Source organism: Lissotriton helveticus, chromosome 4_1 (genome assembly GCF_964261635.1).
Source record: "Lissotriton helveticus chromosome 4_1, aLisHel1.1, whole genome shotgun sequence".
NCBI lineage: Eukaryota > Metazoa > Chordata > Amphibia > Caudata > Salamandridae > Lissotriton > Lissotriton helveticus.
This window is the reverse complement of record NC_136063.1, coordinates 824,448,257-824,472,364: the sequence shown is the minus strand read 5'-3', so window position 1 is coordinate 824,472,364 and position 24,108 is coordinate 824,448,257. Positions and strand designations below refer to the sequence as shown.

The 24,108-nt window shown below is 46.8% G+C and overlaps 1 protein-coding gene across 1 annotated transcript; it reads left to right on the top strand.

Moving 5' to 3' along the window:
- Positions 1-3,359: 3,359 nt before the first annotated feature.
- Positions 3,360-8,751, top strand: LOC144827346 (uncharacterized). The gene is made up of 2 exons (XM_078685693.1): positions 3,360-3,853; positions 7,416-8,751. The coding sequence occupies exons 1-2, from the start codon at positions 3,583-3,585 to the stop codon at positions 8,063-8,065; spliced, it is 921 nt and encodes a 306-aa protein (XP_078541819.1). The 5' UTR covers positions 3,360-3,582; the 3' UTR covers positions 8,066-8,751.
- The last annotated feature ends 15,357 nt before the right edge of the window (positions 8,752-24,108 follow it).

The following is a 24,108-nucleotide window of genomic DNA, read 5'->3' as shown; positions in this document are numbered from 1 at the left end:
AAACTAAGTATTTTTACATAAATGCTGTAAAATATATGATTAAGTCAATGCCTGCATTAAAGGATGACATCCTCACGTCTCTCACATTCTTGAACCCGGACACCAGACTACAAGCTACATCCAAGCAAATTGAAATTCTAGTCTCTCGATTTCCAGATGTGATTGAAGCTGAAGAGTTAGAGAGTCTTCATCAACAATTCCGTCAATATCAGTGCATGGCAGACCGTGATATGCCGAAATGTGAAAGAATTGATGAGGTTTGGGAGAGCCTATCCAAATTAAAAAATTGTGTTACTAAGCTGCCTTTAGTTCCAAGTCTTGCCAAACTTGCAAAGTTTCTTTTACTATTGCCGCATAGCAATGCCTATTGTGAAGGACTATTTAGTACAGTTAAAAAAATCTGTTCAGATTCAAGGCACAACCTAGGCAAGGACATCAAAGGGGGTCATGCTTCGACCTCTGTTTACGCTGAACTGACAGGAACGAGAAACAGCTTAGTTGGAATACTCGTCTCAAAACTGAATGTCTTCAAGTCGCAAAAAACTGCATGCTGTCAGTGGCAGCCACAAAAACCTCTCTTGCAGGCAGCAAAAAAAGCCACATACACAGGCCTCTCTAGTAGGTCTTAGAACTCTATCAAAATAGTTCCTAAGGAAGTGTATTTTATGTAAGATATGATACACTGATGAATATCACTCTGCTCAGTGCTCCAAGAGTTTGCAACACATTGTTGCTTGAATATGTTTACTTCTGAAACCTTAATAAAATGTTATTGCAAACAATTGATTGCTTTCATGTCCTTATTTGCTCATGGTAGAGGTTTAATAAGTAAACCTCCCAGGTTCGTTCATTCATTGAGTATTTTGATTTCTCTGATTAAATTATATTGTGAATTAGGCTCTAAAATGCCTTCAAGCATTTGGCTTTATAGGTTCTTGTTCAATGTTGAATATGTATTTTAGTATTGGAGCTTGGTCCGCTGTTTTGGGATTGCCTGTTTAGCTGTTGATTGCTATGCACACATCTCTAAGCTCAGACGACTACCAGGGATTAGATGTGGTATTTTTGTATTTCTCCCTCAGGTTCCATAGAGTTGTGCTGCTTTGATAAATCGGACTCTGCTGGTAGTCTACCATGGCTGTCAAAATTGCAGGTCACCATAAGCAGATTTGGGGCCGGATTTACGACTGTAGCATTTAGCAACTTACAAATTGCGCTCAATTGCGAGTCACAATTTGCAAGTCGCTAAATGCCATGTACAATAGTGTCTGAGATATCTACATAACCTCATGAACTTTACTCTTCACAGTCAAAAAGGAGGTGAGCATTCCTCTAGACAAATTTGCTTGGAAATGCACCATTTGCCCACTCATTTTTAAAAAAAAATCTCAGGGGGGGTACCCCCCCGAACCCCCCTTGGGTAGTTTGGGCTTGCGTGCTTGCTGGGGTGTGCTACACCACAACCACAAATTTTACAGCGCACCACGTGCAAATCTCACCAGCCGCCACTGACATTTACTGTTATGCCTGACCCGTTTCACGTTACACTTTATTGAGGTCGTTGCACACGCGCATATTTCTCCCTCTTAGCGAAATTGAAATGTTGGCATGTATGGTTTAATTTTTGTAAAAAACGGCAGGCCATTTCTGGCGACTTGCATGGGCCCTGAGCCAAGGAACCACTTCTCCAAAGAGTGTCAGAACATCAGGAATGCGTGAAAAATGCCTTATTCCACGCCTCTCTGGTTTTATTTAGTATGGGTTGAAAAAGTCAGGCATGCGTTTCCTTTTGGAATCACGCCACGACGACCAAAAGTTCTGCAACCGCTTTCCTCGCGCCTTTAGCTTGTTGATTCAACTGACGTCACCACCAGCAGTGTATGAACAGGAAATGAGTGGCTGCAACGGCCCTTCCCTTCAGTCCAGGGCCTGGGCTCCACTTTGCATGTTAACAATCAGTCATTCTCTTCATGTAGGAGCCATACTGGTCACCGGGGCATCAATAAAAGTCACGGCGATTGTGAGAGATGTCCATTGTCATCACTTCCGGCAGAGCTCAAGGTGAAAAAAATCAAAAATAAAACATCCCAACGCCAACACAGGATACTGGAAACACCGCTTTGACATTCTTCAATGTGGAGACTATAATCAAAGGGGGGACCCAGGGAGAGCCAGGCGCGAGCCGGTCTCTCCCTGGGCAGGTTCGCGCGAGGAACATCAACAGGTGGGGGGCTGATTAGCAGAGGGTTGAAAAGGGGAAGTCAGGCGGGGATTAGCAACTGCGTGGCGGGAGGCGTGTAGGGAGGTTGTTTTGCGGCGTGTATTTGTCGTACCTGGGTTTTCTCTGACCACATGGAGGACGTGGAGGAGGTCAGGAGGGCCGTGCGGTTCCTCTGCGATGCCGGGCGCGAGGACCTGCTGCGGCCGGGTGTCCCAGCGGAGGCGTGGGTCGGACTGGCCCGCCCACCTCGCAAGGCTTCCGAGGGCGTTTCCAGGGCCGTGGACGCTTGTTTAACCCCGGGCCCGGAGGAGGAGGAAGACGGCGAGGCGGCCACGCCTGCGGACGGGCACATGCTCGTTTTGCCGGTCGCTGCAGTGGAGCCCCCGCCGGGTGACCCGGGCGCCCCCCAGCAGGTATGTGCATTCCAGTTACTTGGTGCTGGTTCCCGCGGGGCGCCCGGGGGGAGGCGGGGGCGTTCTGCGGGCCGTCAAGCTCCGCGTTCAGGCGGCTTGGTCTCGGGGAAGACGGGGAGGCTGCAGGCGGGCCCTAAACCAAAGCGGGGGCGGAGCCTGGACTCCCTTGGGCACGCGCCGACCCCTCCCCCTGCCGGTATGCCTGTTGTCCCTGCCGTTACGGTGCCCAATTCTCCGGGGGGGGTTTCCCCACTCCTGTGGCTTAATGGCCAGTGTTTTATGCTCTCTCCTGCCATGCTGGGGCCTGGCCCTGCCCCCCCCCGCGATGTTGGCTCCCCGCACACGGGTGACGCCGGTGCTGGGCCACTCACTGCTGCATTGCCGGCTCCAACCCCTCCTGTGGTCCCCACTCCTGCCCCTGCTGTGGTTCCAGTGGGCACTGTCTCTAGATTGCTGCCCCCCCCGGCCACTGCGGCTGTGGCAGTCGGTTTGCCTGGCCCTCGGGCTGCCATCCCCACGCCCCCGGCTCCTGGTATGAGGGGTTTGTTCAACGAGGGGGCGCCCCAGTACCCGGGGCAAGCCTTGTTCCCGGTCCCCAGGGGGCGGCCAAGTGGCCACTTGGGGGGTCAATCGACTGGGTCGGGAGGTGTCCATGGTCTGGCGTCGGTGGGCCGTCCCTTGGGGGAAAATTGCGGTTCAGCTTTCAGGGACCATGTTGTCGCGCACCCTTCATCGTCTGGCTTGAGCGGCAGCAGTTTTCAATCTGCGCCTTCGGCTGGGCGGCTGTTGGCAGTTTCTACGGGCCCGGGAACTGTCCCCACGGCTGTTTCCAGTGGTGGGCTTTCAGGGGGGCTATCTGGAGCGGATACCTCTTCTACAGTTTTCTGTCCACAAAGCTTTCAGACCATTGATTGGCAGTTTTATGATGGGGGTATTGGTGATGGGGCTATGCCCAGTGGAAGTAATCAAGTTGAATTTTCTGATGCAGCTTTCGGTGGGAGTTTTCATGATGATGAGTTGGAAGAGGGGGAATTGAGGGACAAAGATGTTGGGCTTTTGGCAGCACGGGCCCAGGGGGGTGGGTTGGGGCAACCCACTGTTTCTCGTGTTTTGCAGGAGTCTAGAGCGGACCCTGCAGGTGTACGAGGGGCAGTGTGGTCTGGACCTTCTCAGCGGGATCGTGGGGCCGTCGCCCAGCAGTCGGAGCAGTTACCAAGAGGTAAGGATGGGTGGTGGTCAGTGTGGCAACCTAGGGAGAGTCTCCCGGTTAAGTGTACAAGATCTGTTGGTATGGGTGATGGGGTTGTGGTTGAGCGAGTCGCTCTGGCACCGAGGCTTGAGCGGCCCGTAATTTCAAATGTGCAACCTAGGGAGAGTCTCCCGGTTAAGAGTACAAGATCCTGTGGTACGGGTGATGGGGTTGTGGTTGAGCGAGTCGCTCTGGCACCGAGGCTTGAGCGGCCCGTAATTTCAAATGTTTCTACTGTGCAAGTTGCAAAAGAAGTTTCTATATCGGGGGATGGCGGGGTGGATGCCACTCGGGTAACGGAGGATAGTATCCTACCGAAAAAGTTGCCTTATTCTGGGGTGGGGATGCCCTTGGGGTCCCATTTATCTGAAAAAACAAAGAATCTGATCTGGTCTGGGGCTTTTGTAGATGTTTTTCGTCTTCTCCACAGGGATGTCCAGGCAAAAGAAGGGTCGAAAGAGGAGGAATTAGAATTGGCTCGGAGGCCTCGCGTTCCGAAGTCCATAGAGAATTGGACTTCGGCCTTTCTCATTTATGCCAGCGTTTATTGTCAACGTCATCCTGAGAAAGCGATAGACATGTTTAAATATGCAGATGTCATCCGCAAGGCTCACAGTTATTTTGGAGGCTTTGCTTGGTTGTCCTACGATGACGAATTTAGGGCGCGCATGGCCGCTTTTCCTGAGCGTTCGTGGGGTGCGGTTGACTCTGAGTTATGGTTGCAATGGATGGCATCGGCAAACCCTCCTGCTACGACCCACACAGCTAGCGGGCAACCTGTGTTTTATCGGCCCTTTTCAGCTCGCCCCGCTCAGTCTGGGGCGGGGGTTTGGGGCAGAGGTCAATCAGCCGCTTCTGGCACTTGCTGGCATTTTAACAGAGGTTCCTGTAACAGACCCGCTTGCAGGTATAAACATGAGTGTTCACAGTGTGGAGGGAAGCACGCCCTCACCCAGTGTTTTCCCGGCCAGAGATGGGGTGATCAGGGACGGGGTTCTGGGGGCAGGGGGCAGCACCATCAGTCTGTTTACAAGGGCCCCTACTCCTATTAGGCAGGAGGTTCTCGACCTCTGGCTGGTGGATTATCCGGATTTTGAGGCAGCTAAGATTTTGTCTTGGGGCTTCAAAATTGGGTTTCGGATTGGGTATCAGGGACCCAGGGTGGGCAGGTGGTCGGATAATTTGAAGTCTGCGAAGGAGAGTCCACATGTGGTGCGGAAGAAACTGGATGCAGAGCTTGCGGCTGGTAGGATTGCTGGTCCTTTTGTGCATTGTCCCCTGCCTGACTTGATTGTATCACCCCTGGGCGTGGTGCCCAAGAAGGCGGAAGGGGAGTTTCGTCTTATTCATCACCTGTCCTGGCCCGAGGGTTCCTCACTCAATGACTTTATTGATCCAGCTGACTCAACTGTCACTTATGCTTCGGTGGACGATGCCTTACGGCTCGTGCGCACGGCTGGTGTTGGGGCTTTGCTGGCGAAGAGCGACATTCAGTCGGCTTTCCGGCTATTGCCCATTCATCCTTGGGATTTCAGTCTGTTAGGAATGCATTTTGATGGTAGTTTCTACGTGGATCGGGTGTTGCCCATGGGCTGTTCAGTGTCATGCTCCCTGTTTGAAACCTTCAGTACCTTCCTGCAGTGGCGATTCACTTTTGTCAGTGGCCACGCGTTGGTCTGTCATTACCTTGATGATTTTCTTTTCATTGGGGAGGGTTGCTCTGGGCAGTGTCAGTCGGCTTTGAACATCTTTCAGGCTCTAGCGGAGGAATTGGGTGTCCCCTTGGCGCCGGACAAGACAGAGGGTCCCTGTACGTCCCTGACTTTTTTGGGGATCGAAATTGATACTCTGTCTATGGTGGCGAGACTGCCTGTGGCTAAAGTGAAGGAAATGTCTGCTTTCATACATCTGGTGTTGGGGGAGCGGAAAGTGGTTTTGAAAACTGTTCAGAAGTTGTTGGGTTATCTCAATTTTGCTTGCCGGGTTGTTCGGGCGGGCAGGACGTTCTGCAGACGTCTGGGTCTGTCCATGTCCGGAGCAAGCCTTCCCCATCATAGGGTGCGCATTACCACCGCTGTGCGTGCCGATTTGACTGTCTGGCTTCGTTTTCTGCAAGACTTTAATGGCGTGTCCTTGTTTTTTGCGGATGAGGACATGGTGTGGCAAGTACAGTTGTTCACTGATGCGTCAGGGGCTCACGGATTCGGAATATTTTGGGAAGGTCGATGGTGCGCGGCCGGCTGGCCGGCGCACTGGAAGGATCAGGGTCGCAGCATTGCGTTTCTGGAGCTCTTCCCGCTGCTGGTTGCTTTGCACCTATGGGGGGATGAGTTTCAGAATCGTTCCGTCTTGTTTCACGTGGACAATTTGGCTGTAGTACACCTTGTCAATCACCAAAAGGCTCGCGATTTGCGGGTTTTGCGGCTCCTGCGCGCATTCATGCTGCGGTGTCTGCAACTGAATATTGTCTTTAAAGCGCGGCATGTTCCTGGTACTTCTAATTGCATCGCTGACTCTTTGTCTCGCTTTCAGTGGTCCGAGTTCCGCAAGTTAGCTCCTGGGGCGGACCTGGCACCAACACCGATCCCACAGTACGTATGGGACCTGGGGGATTGAGGGTTCACCACTTGGTGGAAAATTCTGTGGCTGAATCCACCAGGCGGGGTTATGTGAAAGCCTGGTCTGAGTTTCTGCAGTTTTGCAAGGTTTCGATGGGGCCGTTCAGGGCTGGTTGGTCTGATGAACAATGCATCTTGCAGTTTGTTTTACATCTGGCGGACAAAGGCCTGGCGCCCACTACCATTTCGGGTAAATTGGCTGGGGTTTCTTTTTATGGACAGCTTTGGTGGGGGAGGGATCCGGTTGGGGGGGTGTTGGTTCGTAAATTGTTGAAAGGTTTGGCCAGGCTCCGGGCTGGGGGTCAGCAGCTCCGGCAGCCCGTGACGTTTGAATTGCTCCAGTTGATGTTGCCGGAACTGGAGGTGTGTTGTCATGATGCTTTTGAGTGTGCCAAATTTCGTTTGTGTTTTGTGTGGTTGTTCTTTGGGGCATTTCGGGCATCAGAGTTGCTGGGGTTGCGGGGCAGGGTAGGCATGACCAGCGGTGAGGTGGTGTTGGAAAGTGACAGAGTGCGACTTTGGCTGCGGGCATCCAAAACCGACCAGATGGGGAGGGGTAAGTGGGTGTTCCTTGGTAGGAGTGGGGTCTCTGCATGTTGCCCGGTTGGGGAATGGGAAGGGTTTGTGTCCTCTCCGCATTTTCTACAGGGGTCCATATTTTGTCATGCGGATGGTAGTCCCATAGTGGCATCTCAATTGTTGGCTGTATTACGTAAGGTCTTGTTGCGTTTGGGGAAGGACCCTGTTCAGTTTGGTACCCATTCCTTCAGAATTGGTGCGGCGACGGAGGCCGCCCGCCTGGGGTGGGACTGGTCCCAGATCCGACGCATTGGTCGTTGGCGTTCCAAGTGTTGTGAAAAGTATGTGAGGAAATAGTGCATTTTTGGCTGGTCTAACATTTCTTTCTCTCCTAGGTCCCTGGCTATCAGTCGCCGGATGCAAAAGAAGGGTGTGGATACTGGGGCACTCTTTTATTAAACGAGCAGCTTTAGCCGCTGCCAGCCAGCTTTGTGGGAGATCACTTGGCCTGAACAGTATGACACATGAAGTCTCATGGCATGGAACAGGGGGAATGCGCTGGGGTGGGCTTTTTCCCGCCTTGGCTGCTTTGGTTTCGCAGTGTTTGGGGGGCCCTCCGGATCTCCTGGTGCTACATTTGGGAGAGAATGACTTGGTTTCTCTCTCTGGGCTGACCTTGTTAAAATTAATGAAGCAGGACCTGGAAATCATCCGAACCACATGGGAGAGCACCATGCTCATATGGACTGAGTTTGTGCCCCGTTTGCACTGGCGTGGGGCACGGACCCATTCTGCCCTGGAAAAGGCTAGACGGAAAGTGAACAGGACAATGCGCCTTTTTTGTCAACATTGGGGGATATACAGTTTGAACCATTATCATTTACAAGTATCTGAACATCATTTATTTTGTGAGGACGGTGTGCATCTCTCAGCTTTGGGCCTCTCTTTTTACCTCCTTGAACTCAGGGACTTGATTAGCAAGGTTCTTCAAGTACAGTTGTGGTGTGCTCCTTCCTTTCCTTTAGGTGGGGCAGGAAAACGCTAAAGGTTTTCCTGGGTGGCGGGTTTTTGTTAGTGGGGGTGGGCAGCCTGGAGCGGGTTGGCCATCCTGAAGGGTAGCGTTGGGTAGGCTAGGGTTAGTAGGCAGGAGTTTGTTCGGGGTTTTGGGATTTAGGTTTCGTAGGCTCACTGTAGAGTTGAATTATGTAAATAATAAATAAATAATGAATATGTTTATGATATTGATGATGCACCTGTCCTAAAATAAAAGTGGCCTTTCTTGCTCCTAAAAGAAGGTGTGGACAATGTTTTCTTGCGCGAGGGGGGACCCAGGGAGAGCCAGGCGCGAGCCGGTCTCTCCCTGGGCAGGTTCGCGCGAGGAACATCAACAGGTGGGGGGCTGATTAGCAGAGGGTTGAAAAGGGGAAGTCAGGCGGGGATTAGCAACTGCGTGGCGGGAGGCGTGTAGGGAGGTTGTTTTGCCCCACCCACCCTCCCTCTTTTTTCTTTTTCTTTCTTTATTTCTGGGTTTGTTCTTTTGCGGTGCTCTAGGCACTGTTTTAGTTTAGGTAGGTTTGCCACTGTTAGGATGGGTGCCTTTGTTCTTTTGTAGGCGGGTTTTTGTTAGTGGGGGTGGGCAGCCTGGAGCGGGTTGGCCATCCTGAAGGGTAGCGTTGGGTAGGCTAGGGTTAGTAGGCAGGAGTTTGTTCGGGGTTTTGGGATTTAGGTTTCGTAGGCTCACTGTAGAGTTGAATTATGTAAATAATAAATAAATAATGAATATGTTTATGATATTGATGATGCACCTGTCCTAAAATAAAAGTGGCCTTTCTTGCTCCTAAAAGAAGGTGTGGACAATGTTTTCTTGCGCGAAGACAGGCGAACAATCAACCACAAAACACAATTTAAATCAGCATTATGCAAAACATTAACACGAGTAATAAATAACAGATTTTAATCTGTTCTTTTTAATTGACAAACGCCAGGGAGCAAGTATTCAAAACGCACTCCAATAAAAGATTGCCTCGGTTTAAATGACAAGGTGTACCAATACTTACAATAAACTATAACACCACGTGGAAGCCTAAATACGTATAAAAGAAAAGCAAATTGTGAGGCAGGGAAAGCAGATTGTGCAGCATTCTAGCAGGGTAAAGGCAATTTATGCAGCACATTCTGTGGCATTATCTTGTATTTTGACATTTCACCACTCATTGATATTGAAAGAACGCCAATGATGTATAAAATATGTTTTTTAATTAAATTACATTATAAACATTCGCCAGATCTTATTCAAGAATCTTATCACTATCTTACTCATTTGTCTTTCACCAAAGCACAATAACACTATTTTGGGAGAAGTGTCCTTTCTAACTTGCAGACTAAAGTAGAATAAAATCCATACAATTTACGTTCTGCACAAAACAACACTACATTGACAATTTTCATGTAATAAAAGGTGCGCCTCTTTTATTTGCACATACGAGTTACAATTAAAATGTCTTCAGTTTTGGGGTTTACGCTGTGCTCACAGTACAGAGAATCATCTATTTCCATTATGAAAGAACACCACAGGAAAAAAAATTGAATTACCTATTTATTGTGTACATATCTCACTTTGAGGCACTATGAAATTCAAGATATCAGACAAAGAGATTCAACATGTTTGGAAATCGTCTAAAGTCTTGCACTAACCGCTGCTATGCGAACAGCATCGGGGTAGCAAACATTTACTTTTCATTACTAGTGAAATAATCTTCTCAAGGCAAAGAAGGAACCCTTCTTCATACGCTGTTTAATTTATATTTAAAAATGTATGTTTTTACGTCATTGTTGCAATCAAAGTTCATTCTTAATCCACAGATTGTTTACAGAAATCCAGTACTGGAGGAAGAATACAGTAAATAGGATTTGCGCAAGGGAAGGGACGATCTCAAACTGGACAGCTTAAAACAAACAGAGCCACCAAATAGAAAGCAAGCAAATGTGAGTTACAAACTACACAGCCAATGGTAAACTATGGGCGGAATGCATCCCCAGGGCAGCTTTCCAAATGTCCCTACGTTGTCATTAGTAAACCGTAAGGCTTCAACCTAAAAAGACACAAATATATTGTCTAGGCATTTTTTTTCTGAGCTTTGTAAATGTTGTCTGGGCTTTTCTGCTTGGTGTTCAGTAAGCTCACTGGATTTCACCACTGCCTGATTTTGGCTTTTGGCCCTCTAAGTACCCTTGAGACTTAGTCAGGGTTCTGGGCTGCATGGTATAGCACTCTTATCTGTTGCTCCTATTCAGGGCTTTAAGTGGAATGAAAACACTGGGGGTGGGTCTCTCAAAGGGATGTGGCCAATGTAATTAAGGGTGTGGCTTAAACACATGTAAGCTATACATTTGTGTTGAACATAGTGTGCCACCCAACTTGTATTTTGCTGTTTCTGTCATTGCATCCAGATAGATGTTCAACAATTAATGTCATACCTACAATAGGTCATGACTTTTGGCTTTGTCAATGGTTGTTAGTTGCATATGATAAATAAATAGCAACTATAGCTTGTATATAATATTGAAAAAGCTTCCAATTAAAGCCCTGGTGACACCACAACAGTGTTGCTGTTCCTGCGTTTCAAAAAGAGAAGGGAAATCCAGGGAGAAAATGACTCTCTTTACAGGATTTCCCTTCCCCTACAACGCTCATCTGGCATGACATCATGCGGTAAGTTCCCCACTAGTGAGAAGTGTGAGCACACGCACATCGATGTGCCCGCTGTCACTGCAGTCCGGAAAAAACCGGACCCCCTGTGCCAGGGCCCAAAACAGGAGCCGAAAGGGACCCATTTCGAGGCCCCCTTTAACTCCTCCCATGCTGGTGACGGAACCGCTCCGTCACGCCCCTCGGGTGGGCTGTGCTGGTGACGGAACGGTTCCGTCACGGCCCGCTCGCCGCGCCTGCGTGGCGCGTTCTATTGAGCGGGCGGGGCCGTGACGGAACTGTTCCGTCACAAGCACAGCTCACCCGATGGCCGTGACGGAGCGGTTCCGTCACCAGCGTCGGAGCGCCGCACGCCCCCCCGCCCCTTAGCACTGCGGCGGAATAGCCGCCCGCAGCGAAAGGGTTAATAAACTGTTGCAGGGTTTCTGTACTCACACAGAACTGTGCACAGAGGAGTGGAACCTCGGCAAATTAGGGTGTCCCAAAACTTACCTTAGCAACCAACTCACCCCTTACCGAGCTAGCTACAGTGTCTCATTGGACATATCAAACTCCCAATGTTTAGACAAACCAGAACATGAACTTACAGTACCTCAGGGTACGTGGGACTCATGAACACTCTTTCGTTATATTATCATTACAAACCAGAACATGGAGTAAAGAAGACACATGTGCATTTGAAATGTTTATTTACTAATGCCGTCTTCTCAGGCGCAGTATCTTAGATAATACAAGTATACTTATTATCAGTATCAAAATTATCAGCATAGTTACTAAGACATAAAAAGCGAATGGTGACAGCATGTTAACATGCTGTAATGAATAAGAGTTAACAACACTTATATCTCACCCTCCCTAACACATATATTATATTATTAGCTAAGAAGGTCTCTTTGGGTTGTTTTAGGGCGGGCCCATACCTTAGTGTCCTAGCATGAAGGAATCACATCAGCATACACCAGCTCTCTCTGCATGTGCACCGCATCAAGTGTGTTAACAATTCTCGTGCAAAGCAATATCAATCCCGCCTCAAGCCCAAGTTGGCAAAGGCTGCACTTGTGTTATGACTATGAAGGCGTGGAGATCAGACCTCATAACAATACCATATCGTGTTGCTCCTGAAACTTCAGCACTCTCCGTGCAGACATGGTTTATTAAACAAAACTGATATCAGAGCAATAACATATTATTCTCACATACACCACGGCAAACCACTAGGTTGAAAGCTAAGTCAACAATTAAGGGTCGTGTGCAGAGGTTGCAAGAAAGGAAAAATGGCGTTTAAATCTCAAATGTACCTATGCTAACTTAACACGATATAAGGATATATAGGAGCTACACAACACCCCCCCATGATCCGAGAACGGACTAAATAAGATAACAGAAGTGCCATCACATGAGAGCAGAATCCAACAATAAACGAGCATGAATAAAAATTCAATTAAAAAAATTAATGCTAAAAAATAGCCCACAAGTATAATGTGGCTCAAGCCAATAGGCAAGCAAAAATAAAATTTCTTGACCAAAAGTCAATAAAATCAAGAAAATGCTATCAATCAGCATGTCCATTTGAGGCAGTGTCTATGATAAGACTGTATATGAAAAGTAAGCTGCAACAGCCTCCAGGAGGAAGTCACTGTCCTCATCCGAAAACAGTTCAGCCATCCAATTTAAAAGATGAAAGGAACATACGTGATCTTCCAGCACCGGATCCTCTATAACCATCAGAGGACAGCTCGGGGGGTTTTCAAGAAAACTTTGTTCCAAGAAATTTTGCGCTGCCGACAACACATCCCAGGGACCCATTAGTCCATGTGCCACCGCCAAGGCCATAATCCTTTCGTCAGAACAAACCAACTCGTGAGCAATGATAGGACTCATCAGTTGATCAAAATCGACGTCAGAAGATATTGGTCCGCAGAGACACAAATCAATGGCCCAAAGGAAATCACAGGTCAGGCAGCGAAATACAGGCTGGACACAGGTGAAATAGGAGAACCGAAAAGATAATCCAAACGCCGTGCTTAGAGTCGCCAACGGCAGTGTGCCATAATAATCAAGCATGCGGTTGCGAAACCGCGTCAGTAGCAGCTGAGCGTGGTCTTGCACAGGAAGGGCATCCATATTTAAAAAGGCAGAAAACCACCAATGCGCCAGCCGCTAATGCAAGTAAAAACGGGAACCCTCCAAATAAGGATGAAAAAATAGAATGGAAGAAGGCAGGGATGACTCCAAAAATCTTCTCAAAGGAAGTCACGAGACCACCGCTAACAACTTTAAAAAAATGCGCTAGGCCCGTTGTGGAGGATGCGTTAAAGATAGAACGGACCATGGCTCCGAAATGCAAAGGCAAATCAGTGTTTAAAAGAGCCTGAACCTCCGTACGGGTGTTAGCAACGTGAAGCACGAAAGTTTCACGGGCCGAGCTCAAGGCCACCTCTTTCTGGGACAATAGAGCTCTTATTCTAGCCATGCCGCTGAATTCTGCTCCCAAGGTCGGTATCTGTGGCCAAATGGAAGACTCCCTATGTTCACGTGTGGGAGGATAAAGAACATTTCTGCAGCAAATAACTCGCTCACTAACTGTTACTATGAAAGCTATACCTTTAATTAAACCACAACAGTTTTCATTATTGAGCATTAAATAACTACCATTCTCTAACAATTTAAACGTGGGGATGATAGCAGGAACTGGCGTGCCCTGTAAAACGCAAGCCATATTCGGTCGGTCCTTGTTACATGAACCGTGTAACTGTATGTGTCTGCACATTAAAGAATGATCTGGCGTCTCAGTACACTCATCCCCCGTTAGATAAACTTCTTGTTCATCCTTGAAACATCTGTATGTGTATGGGAGTGACCAGACCTCATGAAGAAAACCGCTACCTAAGGGTTCAAAACGACCTATTGGCACATATTTCATACAATTTGAAAACTTATATAAAGCAAAAGGCAGTGTTATTAAACCGTGGATAAGCCACGTAGCAGTAGTGGCTTCTGCCACAGAAAAAGGTAAAGATTCCAACCTTTCAATATGGAGCATAGAAAAGGAAGCATCACGCATTGAAAGCAAGCGTTGTTTATCTGTCAAATTAAACGGTGAAAATAAAGAGGAAACGTTCATGTATCCCCAGGGAACTTTACCCATTTTCAGAGTCTGAAGTGTCCATGCAAACTGCATGATTGACCGTAATTGATTTTGACCATGGTATAATACTGACACTTCATCATGCACAATATCAACAACAGACGACACAATATTATCTAATGTGTAAATTCTAGAGGAAAGCACGTTAATGCTATTGTCAACAACTGCAAGCACTTTCTCAAGATTCGCCTGATCAATAGCCCTAAGGCGTGAAGCAGCCTCAATCTGTGAGAGTTTCCAAATTTCATTGTAAACCCCATATAACCACCGTTTCGACCTGCCACTAGCTGGGCCCTTAATGAAATCATTCAAATCCACGTCTGCATTCAGTTTGGAAAGGTGATACTTAACCGCAGGTAAAGTTGAATGTTTCAGCCAAGCTTGACACAACTTGCCCACAGAGTAAGAGGTGACAGTATGACTCAAATCAAACCGGGGATCAGATCTAACAGTCTTAAAACCGTCAGTTATATTTAAAAATCTTTTTTGGCAAGAATCAGCACTACGGTGCCAAAGCAGCCAACCCTTGGGATTCATACTGGAAATGTTAAAGGAGGAATTAAGAAGCAGAGCCTGTATATCTTTAATGGACAATCGAGTAAAATTACTCCAATCCTCATATTCCTCCAACTCCGGGAAAGACGGGGTGTTTAACCTTTTAGATGTAGCCAATCCAAAGCATGTGGTCTGGGAAATGGTTTCATTTAAAAACAACATATGATTCGGGATGAGACATGCACGGTGCAAAGCCTCAGTGCCTCGTACCTGCCAGGCCCTTGAACCCCAAACCGATTTAAGGTCTATTGTTTCCTTCCATAACTCATAGCCCCCAGTAACTAATTGATCTAGGAAGGCCTTCGAATACAACAATTTTGTATCGGTAAGTCTAACCTTGGACAGTGGCTGTTTGTGAAATTTAAAATAAAAGGACTCGGGATTGGACTGGTTAAAGTCAGTGAAATAAGTATACTTTTTAAGAAACGTTTCTGAACTCCCTTGTGTAGGAGCTGGGCAATGTTCCCACTGAGTAAAATTAACAGCATCCCTTCGGGAAGATGTTTTGTGTAAGAAGTGATTGCCATAATGTTGGTAACAGAACAATTCACCATAATTAGCAGATTCTAAATATAAATCCTCAGCATCAAAAGCAGCATAGTATTTCAAATCAGAAAACAAACTTTCCACAGCATTAACATCCCAATCATCAGAACGAATGTTTTGTTTCACCACATCCCCCATATTAACTCTTAGTACATTAGGAACATTAACGACTTCCGTTGGGCCATGAATCTGAAAACGAACTGCATCCCACGCGATTCCATCCAGAACAGGCCATGCTGTGATGTTAACCAAAGTCAAGTCTCTTTTTAATCTGTGTGTAGAATGTGAAGAGGAAAGTGGGGCCAATGTTCCATTTAAATGAGTAATGCAAGTTCTCTCCTCGACATAGTGTCCATTCATAATCCGAAAAAAATAAAACACAAAACCAATTGACATAAAAAGGTAAACCGAAAAAAGGACCAGCCAAATGTATATCCAAGGAGGAATCAAAAAATGTTTTTTAAACAGGCTAGCATATACCGCAATTTGAGAGGGTTTTTTCGAGGCAAGGGAAGCAGAGTCAAATGAAAATCTGGATTCCGTGGCTAAACGAGCTTGCAGGTCAGGCATGGACAAATCAGTGGGGTATGTATAGTCTGTCTCATCAATGTTAGTTCCGGGTAAATTATTTAATAATGGACTGGAAACAGCAGGTAATTCTATGGCCACCTCAGGTTCATTATTAGAAGCAGTGGGCATAATTGAATTTCTCACAATGGAAGGACAGGAAACAGCTGGTGTCATGCTAAGAAGAATCGGCCACTCTGTGTATCTTGACATTGTCAATAGAAATAAACCTGTTTTCCTTACGACCTGGAAGTGGTGGTAAAATGACTGTTCTCGTGCCCTTCACTCCAAGCACTGGGACCGGAGCTCGATAGGAGGGACCAAACTCTTTCTTGTTGTCGATCTTCTCTCGAACCAGTTCTCCAACTTGGGGTAGCCAGCCAACTACCGGGATCTGCAACGCATCATCCGATGTGGAGGGCAAATGTTCCTTTGCAAGACTGTCTCTGGTCTTTTGTAGATTCTGTAAAACATTGCAATGTTCATCTGCGTCAAAGGAAGTGGCGCGAACCACAGAGTCTAGACCGTCAAGGTCAGGGACGTACATCTTGATGCCAAAGAGCATTTCGTATGGGGTCCGCCCACCCAGAGACCTTCTAGGGAGATTATTAAGAGCACGCCGCACGCCATAGAGGTGAGCCAGCCAGTTTCTGCCAGTGCCTATAACTCGGGCTGTCAAAGATTGCTTTAAATCACGGTTCATTCGTTCAACTACACTATTACCCTCAGGTCTGTAGGGTGACGAAAACTTGACTTGGACCCCCATCGAAGTCATGGCATCCTTATACGCCTTAGAGGCGAAAGCCGGACCCTGATCCGAATGGAAGGTACCACAGGCAAAAATCCCTATAAAGATGCGCAAATCTCTAATGACAGTCCGTGAATCAGCGCTGCGATGTGGCCATACCCACACAAAGCGTGTGCATGAGTCAACTGCTACTAAGATGTACTTATACGCAGTATCAGATGAAAAAGGACCGCAGTGATCTAAAGAAACACAGCCTAGTGGTTTATTAGAAATGTACAACTGAGTCTGTGGCGGACGCGTAGCAGTTGAAGGTTTAATCTGCTGGCATATGTCACAAAGAAGGACATAATCACGCGTCTGTTTGTACAGTCCCCGCCACCAGAAACGTAATTGTAATTGAGTTACAGTGGCCGAGACGCCCGCATGCGCAGACGCCACACCTTCATGAGCCGCTGTAATCAAGTCTGCTCTGCGATCCGAGTTGGGAATCAGCCGTTCCCCAACCTCAGGAATTGTCACAAAAGGAACCTTTTCGGGACTTAAGTGGTATTTATACTTCGAAGGGAATCCCGCAGGATGTTTACTTCCCTTCTCAGAGGCAGCAATCGCTGCCAAGATGTCGCTATCAATCTTGGTTTTAGACCTAGTAACTGCTGCAACTAAGTATGTAGATACTGCAGATTTCGCCGCTTCATCAGCAAGCGAGTTGCCAACAGCGTGAACTCCTACGCGCTGATGACCGAGAGTATGAATCACATAAACGAGTGGCAACATAGCCTTAAGCTCTGCCACTCGAACCCAGATCATTTTATGTTTTATTGTGCTACCCTTGGAATCAAGAAAATCATTTTGAATCCAAAAGAACAAGTTTTCATTGTAAGATTGGACACAGTAGTAAGAATCACTTACAATTAGAGTAGTAACACTTGGATCTGCGTACTCCAAAGCTAGTAAGAGAGCACGAAGCTCTGCCAATTGTGCGGTGCAATCGCCCAGGGGCAACGTGTGCACTTCCCTGGAAACGAACTCATCATTCAACATAGCACCGACCACAATGGCGCATGCGGAAACGTAGGCATGTTTAGAGCCATGCGCAACCTGCGCCGACCCATCAGTGTAAATGATGCAATGGAAGTCCTCCAAAGGTCGCATAGCCAGAGGAGCAGGATGAACGAATTCATACAGCAAGTACTCCTGCGACCGTAAGGAAGCGTCAAAAATAAACATGACATCCGTGGATGACAATGACGCAGCCCACTGAATCCACCGAGGGTGCAAAGCCTTCGAATTTGGTACACTGGCTTTCGTGACCGCCTCCAAGTGAGGACAGGGTGTTACCACTAGCATGCGTTTCCCCTGAGACAGTGCTCGTTCTTTTAGAATTGCCATCTGTACAGCAGTTAAAACCTTTTCCACTGTGGGAAACCGCATCTCAGCCGAAGTGTACAAGTGTGACTTGTAAGCAATAGGTACTGTGTCACCTTCATTAAAAGTGAGGTATGTGAAACCCACCGTCCCAGGAATTATTCTTATTACCAGGTTGGTGTGGTTATCACGAGTCAGTAAATATTTAGAAGCGAGCAGATCAGCCTGCAAGGATTGCAAAATGGCTGAATGCTCAGGCAGCCAGCATGATTTTGAGAAAGTTGGTTGTATCAAAGCATACAAAGGCTTGATACGCTGGGCATAATCCGGAATGTAAGTTCTGCCGAAATTCAAAAAGCCCAGTAAAGATTGCAATTTTTTCAGTGTTGTTGGAGCGCGCAATTGTGCGCACTTCTCTAAGAAGTGAGGAGCCAAACCTCTACCTTCATTGTTGAGCTCATAGCCCAAAAACAACACTGTGTGTTCTGCAATGTGCGATTTTGCAAAATTAAATTTGTAACCCATGTCTGCAAAGGTACAAATTATGGAATTCACTCGACACAGATGCATCCAAATTTCGTCGTCTGTGAGATAAATATCATCCACATAAGAACATGCATCCGGATCGATTCCCTCCAATAGTGTGACTATTCTGGAGGTGAAGACCCCAGGACTATTTTTGTAGCCCATTGGGAGTCGCCGGAAGCATTTTTGCACACCAGCGGACGTAAAACTTGTCCATTGGGAGCTAAAGCCATCCAGTCTGTGGGCATAAAAACCATTGGAAATGTCAAGCGTTGTCTTGAAACGCTTACGCACTAGACTATCCACTAGGGCAGAGCCGTGAGTATTCTGTACTGCACAGTTACGGCAATGCGAGTTCAAATGCCGGTAATCCAATACCAAACGATATGATCCGTCAGGTTTCGTCACAGTAAAAAGGGGATTATTCATTGGTGACACACACGTTTCAATAACTCCCTGATATTCCAATTGTTCAAGGATTTCTGCGACGGCCGCTTTAGCTTCACGCCGTATGGGATATTGAGGCTGAGGCTGCGGCTCAGACCGCAAAGGAATTTCGTGGCATGGGGACAATTTGTCCCAACCACATTGGTTGCGGTAGAGAGCCGGTGCAAGAGCCCGAGCCCACTCTTCTGCAAAATGCTGCGCATGCTCAGTCGAGACAGTGTGCGCGAAACTGGGAAGGATTACCTCCTCCCCTCGCGGCGCTGCGAGCACAAAAGGTGGGGGCCAGTCAGCCTCGGAAAGCAAAATGTCGTACGTAGACGAAAGGTTCTCCCAAAATACCCCTCTGACAGTACGCTGTATGTCACCTTCAATTAACAGGACAATTTCAAAAAGTCTTTCAGGGGGAGCTAATCTCGTATCAGCTGTTTCTATTACAACAAACACTTCAGTCGCTGTCACCCTCAGTAGTGGACGGAGCGCCTCTCTGACTATGGTAATCTCCGCCGCGCTGTCCAGCAAGGTCAGAGCCCACGTCAGATTCCGAAGCCGCGTTCTCACTATCTGTGGCATATCTATGCGCTGTTAAGGCTGCGACTTTCTTCTTCGCTAACTGCGGACGCTTAGGCGTAGAATCCTCCAACTTCACTGCGCCGTCTGTCTGGCGGGACTGACCACGTCCTTGCTGGCCACCACGTCCACGTCCACCCCCTCCTCCACCACCGGTCTTCTGGGCCGATGTTTCCTGAAAGGAACGAGGAGAGCGTTGATCAGAACCCTGAAAACGATCAGGTGATTTAATCATCGCGCGATCGCGCAAATCATAAACTCTGTCTGCCGGCGCAGGAGCTTGTATTGCAGGAACAGAATCCTGAGTTTGCCTAGTCTGCTTCCCCTGTGTCTGTTTTTTAGGCCAATTCTGTTTTTTGGACTTGGGCTGGACATCTGTCACTGCAGATTGTCCCTGAGGTTGTTTTTTATCCTTCACTGGAAAATATTTCAGACCTCTACTTGTGCGGCCAATTGTCTTATAAGCGGCCACCACAATCTTTGCTAACTGGCGGGGTTTGTCGGCATCGGGCAGAGCAGCCAAAGCATTCGACACCTGAAAGTTAACTGCATCTCCTTTAACATTGGAGAGAATGAGATCACTTACAATCTCAAAAGAACCACACAGGCGCATACCCAATTCAACCGCTGCCTCTGGACCGTGATCATTCTGAACACGTCTAATGATTTCAGGCAGAGCATTCATAGACGGGGTGCCGAAGCACCTCGTATAAACTGCCGCAAACGTTTTTCCCCAGCTTTCACAGTCAGCAAGTTCAGGAGTTATATCCTTCGGTAGAGTAATCGTTAACATTCTATGTTTATCAGCAGGAGTAGAATTCGGAAAAACCGCCTCCAGTTGATCAAACTTCTCTGCTAGCCAGAATGGGAAGTCATCGTTGTCAACAGGACGCGCACCAAAAACCGAATTAACCATCACTGGATTGAGACGCATTCCGCCTCGTTCCATGGGAGCGGCCGCACCCCCCTGGGGACCACCAGGAAGATGTCGACCGATGTATTGCACTAAAGCACGAATCACGGAAATGGAAACAACATGTAGCCTGCGAATTTCTGCCAGGGTACAAGCCCCGTGATTCGGGTGCGGGGTAAAGCCACCCAACGCAGGCCAATTTGTACCTGGAATTGAGAGTGGACCTAACCTCGCAGCGGACAAAGAGTGGGGGAGGGCGCCATCAAACCAAACTCGATGCTGCCAATGATCAATAGGTATTTCCAATGCCCTGTACGGCGTATATTCAGCCGGGACATCCGAGGCGGTGTAGGAGTGGAACAAACCAGAATTAGCGTCCACAGCCGGAAACGTAACCCAAGAGTAAAACAACTCGTAAGGAAACGCCGGATCTGCACATACCACGAAAATCACAGCCATCCCATCTACTGGGACTTGGTACGTCTGAAGATGATTGCGTACCGCTACGCGACTATGCTGCGCAATAGCCACCGCCGCCATGTCAACACTGGAAACAAGAACACACAAAGAATACTTTGTAGCACAACTGGGTAGTAATTCAAAGAAACCGTTTGAGAAAGAATCAAGCTTGAATAAAGACCTATTTCAAAAAATAGGTAGGTTTCACCGACACCCCGTTTTCCGGAAACGGATGTGAAGGGGTTAAGGCATGAACGATAAACTACTCGAGTGTCATGATATAAGACCACCGAAACCGTTGGGCGCCATGTTGCAGGGTTTCTGTACTCACACAGAACTGTGCACAGAGGAGTGGAACCTCGGCAAATTAGGGTGTCCCAAAACTTACCTTAGCAACCAACTCACCCCTTACCGAGCTAGCTACAGTGTCTCATTGGACATATCAAACTCCCAATGTTTAGACAAACCAGAACATGAACTTACAGTACCTCAGGGTACGTGGGACTCATGAACACTCTTTCGTTATATTATCATTACAAACCAGAACATGGAGTAAAGAAGACACATGTGCATTTGAAATGTTTATTTACTAATGCCGTCTTCTCAGGCGCAGTATCTTAGATAATACAAGTATACTTATTATCAGTATCAAAATTATCAGCATAGTTACTAAGACATAAAAAGCGAATGGTGACAGCATGTTAACATGCTGTAATGAATAAGAGTTAACAACACTTATATCTCACCCTCCCTAACACATATATTATATTATTAGCTAAGAAGGTCTCTTTGGGTTGTTTTAGGGCGGGCCCATACCTTAGTGTCCTAGCATGAAGGAATCACATCAGCATACACCAGCTCTCTCTGCATGTGCACCGCATCAAGTGTGTTAACAATTCTCGTGCAAAGCAATATCAATCCCGCCTCAAGCCCAAGTTGGCAAAGGCTGCACTTGTGTTATGACTATGAAGGCGTGGAGATCAGACCTCATAACAATACCATATCGTGTTGCTCCTGAAACTTCAGCACTCTCCGTGCAGACATGGTTTATTAAACAAAACTGATATCAGAGCAATAACATATTATTCTCACATACACCACGGCAAACCACTAGGTTGAAAGCTAAGTCAACAATTAAGGGTCGTGTGCAGAAGTTGCAAGAAAGGAAAAATGGCGTTTAAATCTCAAATGTACCTATGCTAACTTAACACGATATAAGGATATATAGGAGCTACACAACAAAACTGCCGGTGCTCAGCACCGGTGAGACCCGGCCCACTTAAAGCCCTGCTCCTATTGGTTCTTCTCTAGTCACTGACAGGCAGACAGATTAGGAACCGGAGAGTGGGAGAAATCACTGCAGTCTCTGTTAGCGTTTGTTTATCCTTACATTTAATGAGTTTCAAAGTAACAATAGTTGGATACCAGCCCTCTGGTGATGATGAGCATATCAATTTAGCCGACAAAAAACATAAGTTCACATATATGCTGTAATAAGCTGTGTGGTGGCGATTATTGGTTATGTGACTGGTTAATTATTTTGGGATGATTACAACTAGTGGACAGAGGAGATAGTGTCTCTCAATATTTAGCTTAATGCAAGTTTGTAACTCTACTCAGATCAGAACAATGGGTGACTACTTCAGAGTGGTCTTTAGCATGGCTTGATGATTAATGCAAAATAGTTACATTTCGTAATGGAAATGGGGGCACAGCAAGGAGCGAACATATGATTGGTATAGGCATCTTAGTTTTCTGTGTAAACGTCCTCTCTGATTGTAAAATGTGAACAGGAATGCGGGAACTATGAATATGTAGCTGCTATGGTATCAAACGAAGATGGGAGATCTTTATGGAGCTTGGCACAAAGTAAAGCCAGCGGCAGCTCCTCCATAATGGCGGATGAGCATCGCCCCACTGCAAATGAAAAATAAAACGATAACAAAATAATTGTTTTATTTTTCACTGACAGTTTAGGGAGGGGCAGGAATGGGCTATCCTCTATGGACAGACAGCAGCACGGTAAGTGTGCATGTCGGTTTGGCCGGCTGTCTTAGGACAGCCAAACTGACATGCACACTTAGACTTCTCCAGCCAAGCTGAATTGTACCACTAGGTGGAGAAAAGGCACAGGCTTTATTATTTATTTCGGCAGCAGCCGCCCCTGAGTATATGATGTAAATCAAGACACTGATTACTGATAAATCATATATCTTAAAACACTTTGGCTTAGAGGTGGAATTCAGTTAACCCTTCCACTTTATTTTATATGTGACCTACAGGTTCCAAGAGTCAGAGATAATTGAGATGGTACAGAATCAAAAGGAACTCTGGAGCATTTTTATGGTGATTTGGCACAAGGCAGGGCAGAAAGTCACCTTGCTGCCCTGCCACGCGTTAAAGTGAAAGGGCAGGAATTCGCCTTATCTATGGCATAAGGCGCATTCCTTACTTTTCCCTCTGCGCTGCCTCCGTTTCCGCAGGCTAGTGCCAATGCAGGCACCCTTGCAGCATGGTGCAAGGGTGTCTGCTTCGCATGCAAGATTGTTTTTGTGCAAGAAGGGGCACCTTCCTGCACAAAACAATCCTGGGAGGCTTTTTCCTCTTTATATGTGTACTGCTGAAAAGTGATGCTACGTCTGCGCAAGGGGCTTTCAAATATGATCCTCTATTGTCTATAAAGTTAGCTAGAATCCCTACTGTGTTTCTACAAACAACCCAAGTATGTAGCCTAAGTTCCTGGCTTTGTTATTTCATCCTTGTACATTAAATACAGGACTTCCACCTGGAATGGTAATACCCTGGTCACAATTTGAGAAAAGAAAGCTGTTGAGCAGCCCCTTCATAGCCCCTTACCATTTGGTCAATATAACTGGGGGAAATGTGCTGGAAGCTTACTTGGGCATTTAGAAAGCTGCCAATGGCATTCTAGACAGGTTTGTCATGTGGTGGATCTATCTGTTGTGGTATTGTATTGTAATTGCATTTATATAGCGCTTACTACCGCTGACGAGGCGTCAAAGTACTTTTTTCAGTGAGTAGCACGCCACCTCAGAAACCATAAAGGATTAGTGGTGAATTAGTATAGTGAAATATGACATTAATTTGAGTGGTGGACACATTAGTCTGTTATTTGGATTGAAAAAGATAGTGGAGGGATAGAAGGGAAGGATTTAGATTTTTGTTTCGGAGCTCATAGCAGTTGGGATGAGTAAAAGTAAAAGGGAGGTGTAGTGTATTTAGCTAGAAGAACAGGTAACAGAAGCCAAAAGGATATACACATGTTGTGAAGTGTACATGAAGCCTTTTGATGCTGGGGTCTTGAACAGATTATAGTGTAACCCTGACCATTTCTGGATAAAACCTGCACTGTTGATATAGTTTGTCCCCACACACTCAAAATTCAGATCCAGGCTAGGCATTTAAAATTGCTTATTTTTTTAGGAAGATTCCGGTTCTAAATGGTCTGAAACAAGGGTATGTACTTTCTCCTTGTCTGCTCAACTTCAAAGGTAGCTATAGCTATCTGCATACAATTC

Excerpts from the sequence above, each read along its gene's own strand:
- LOC144827346 (XM_078685693.1), top strand. The coding sequence starts at position 3,583 with ATGCCCAGTGGAAGTAATCAAGTTGAATTTTCTGATGCAGCTTTCGGT. Across the intron at positions 3,854-7,415 it reads GTCGGAGCAGTTACCAAGAG|GTCCCTGGCTATCAGTCGCC; the intron begins GTAAGGATGGGT and ends TTTCTCTCCTAG.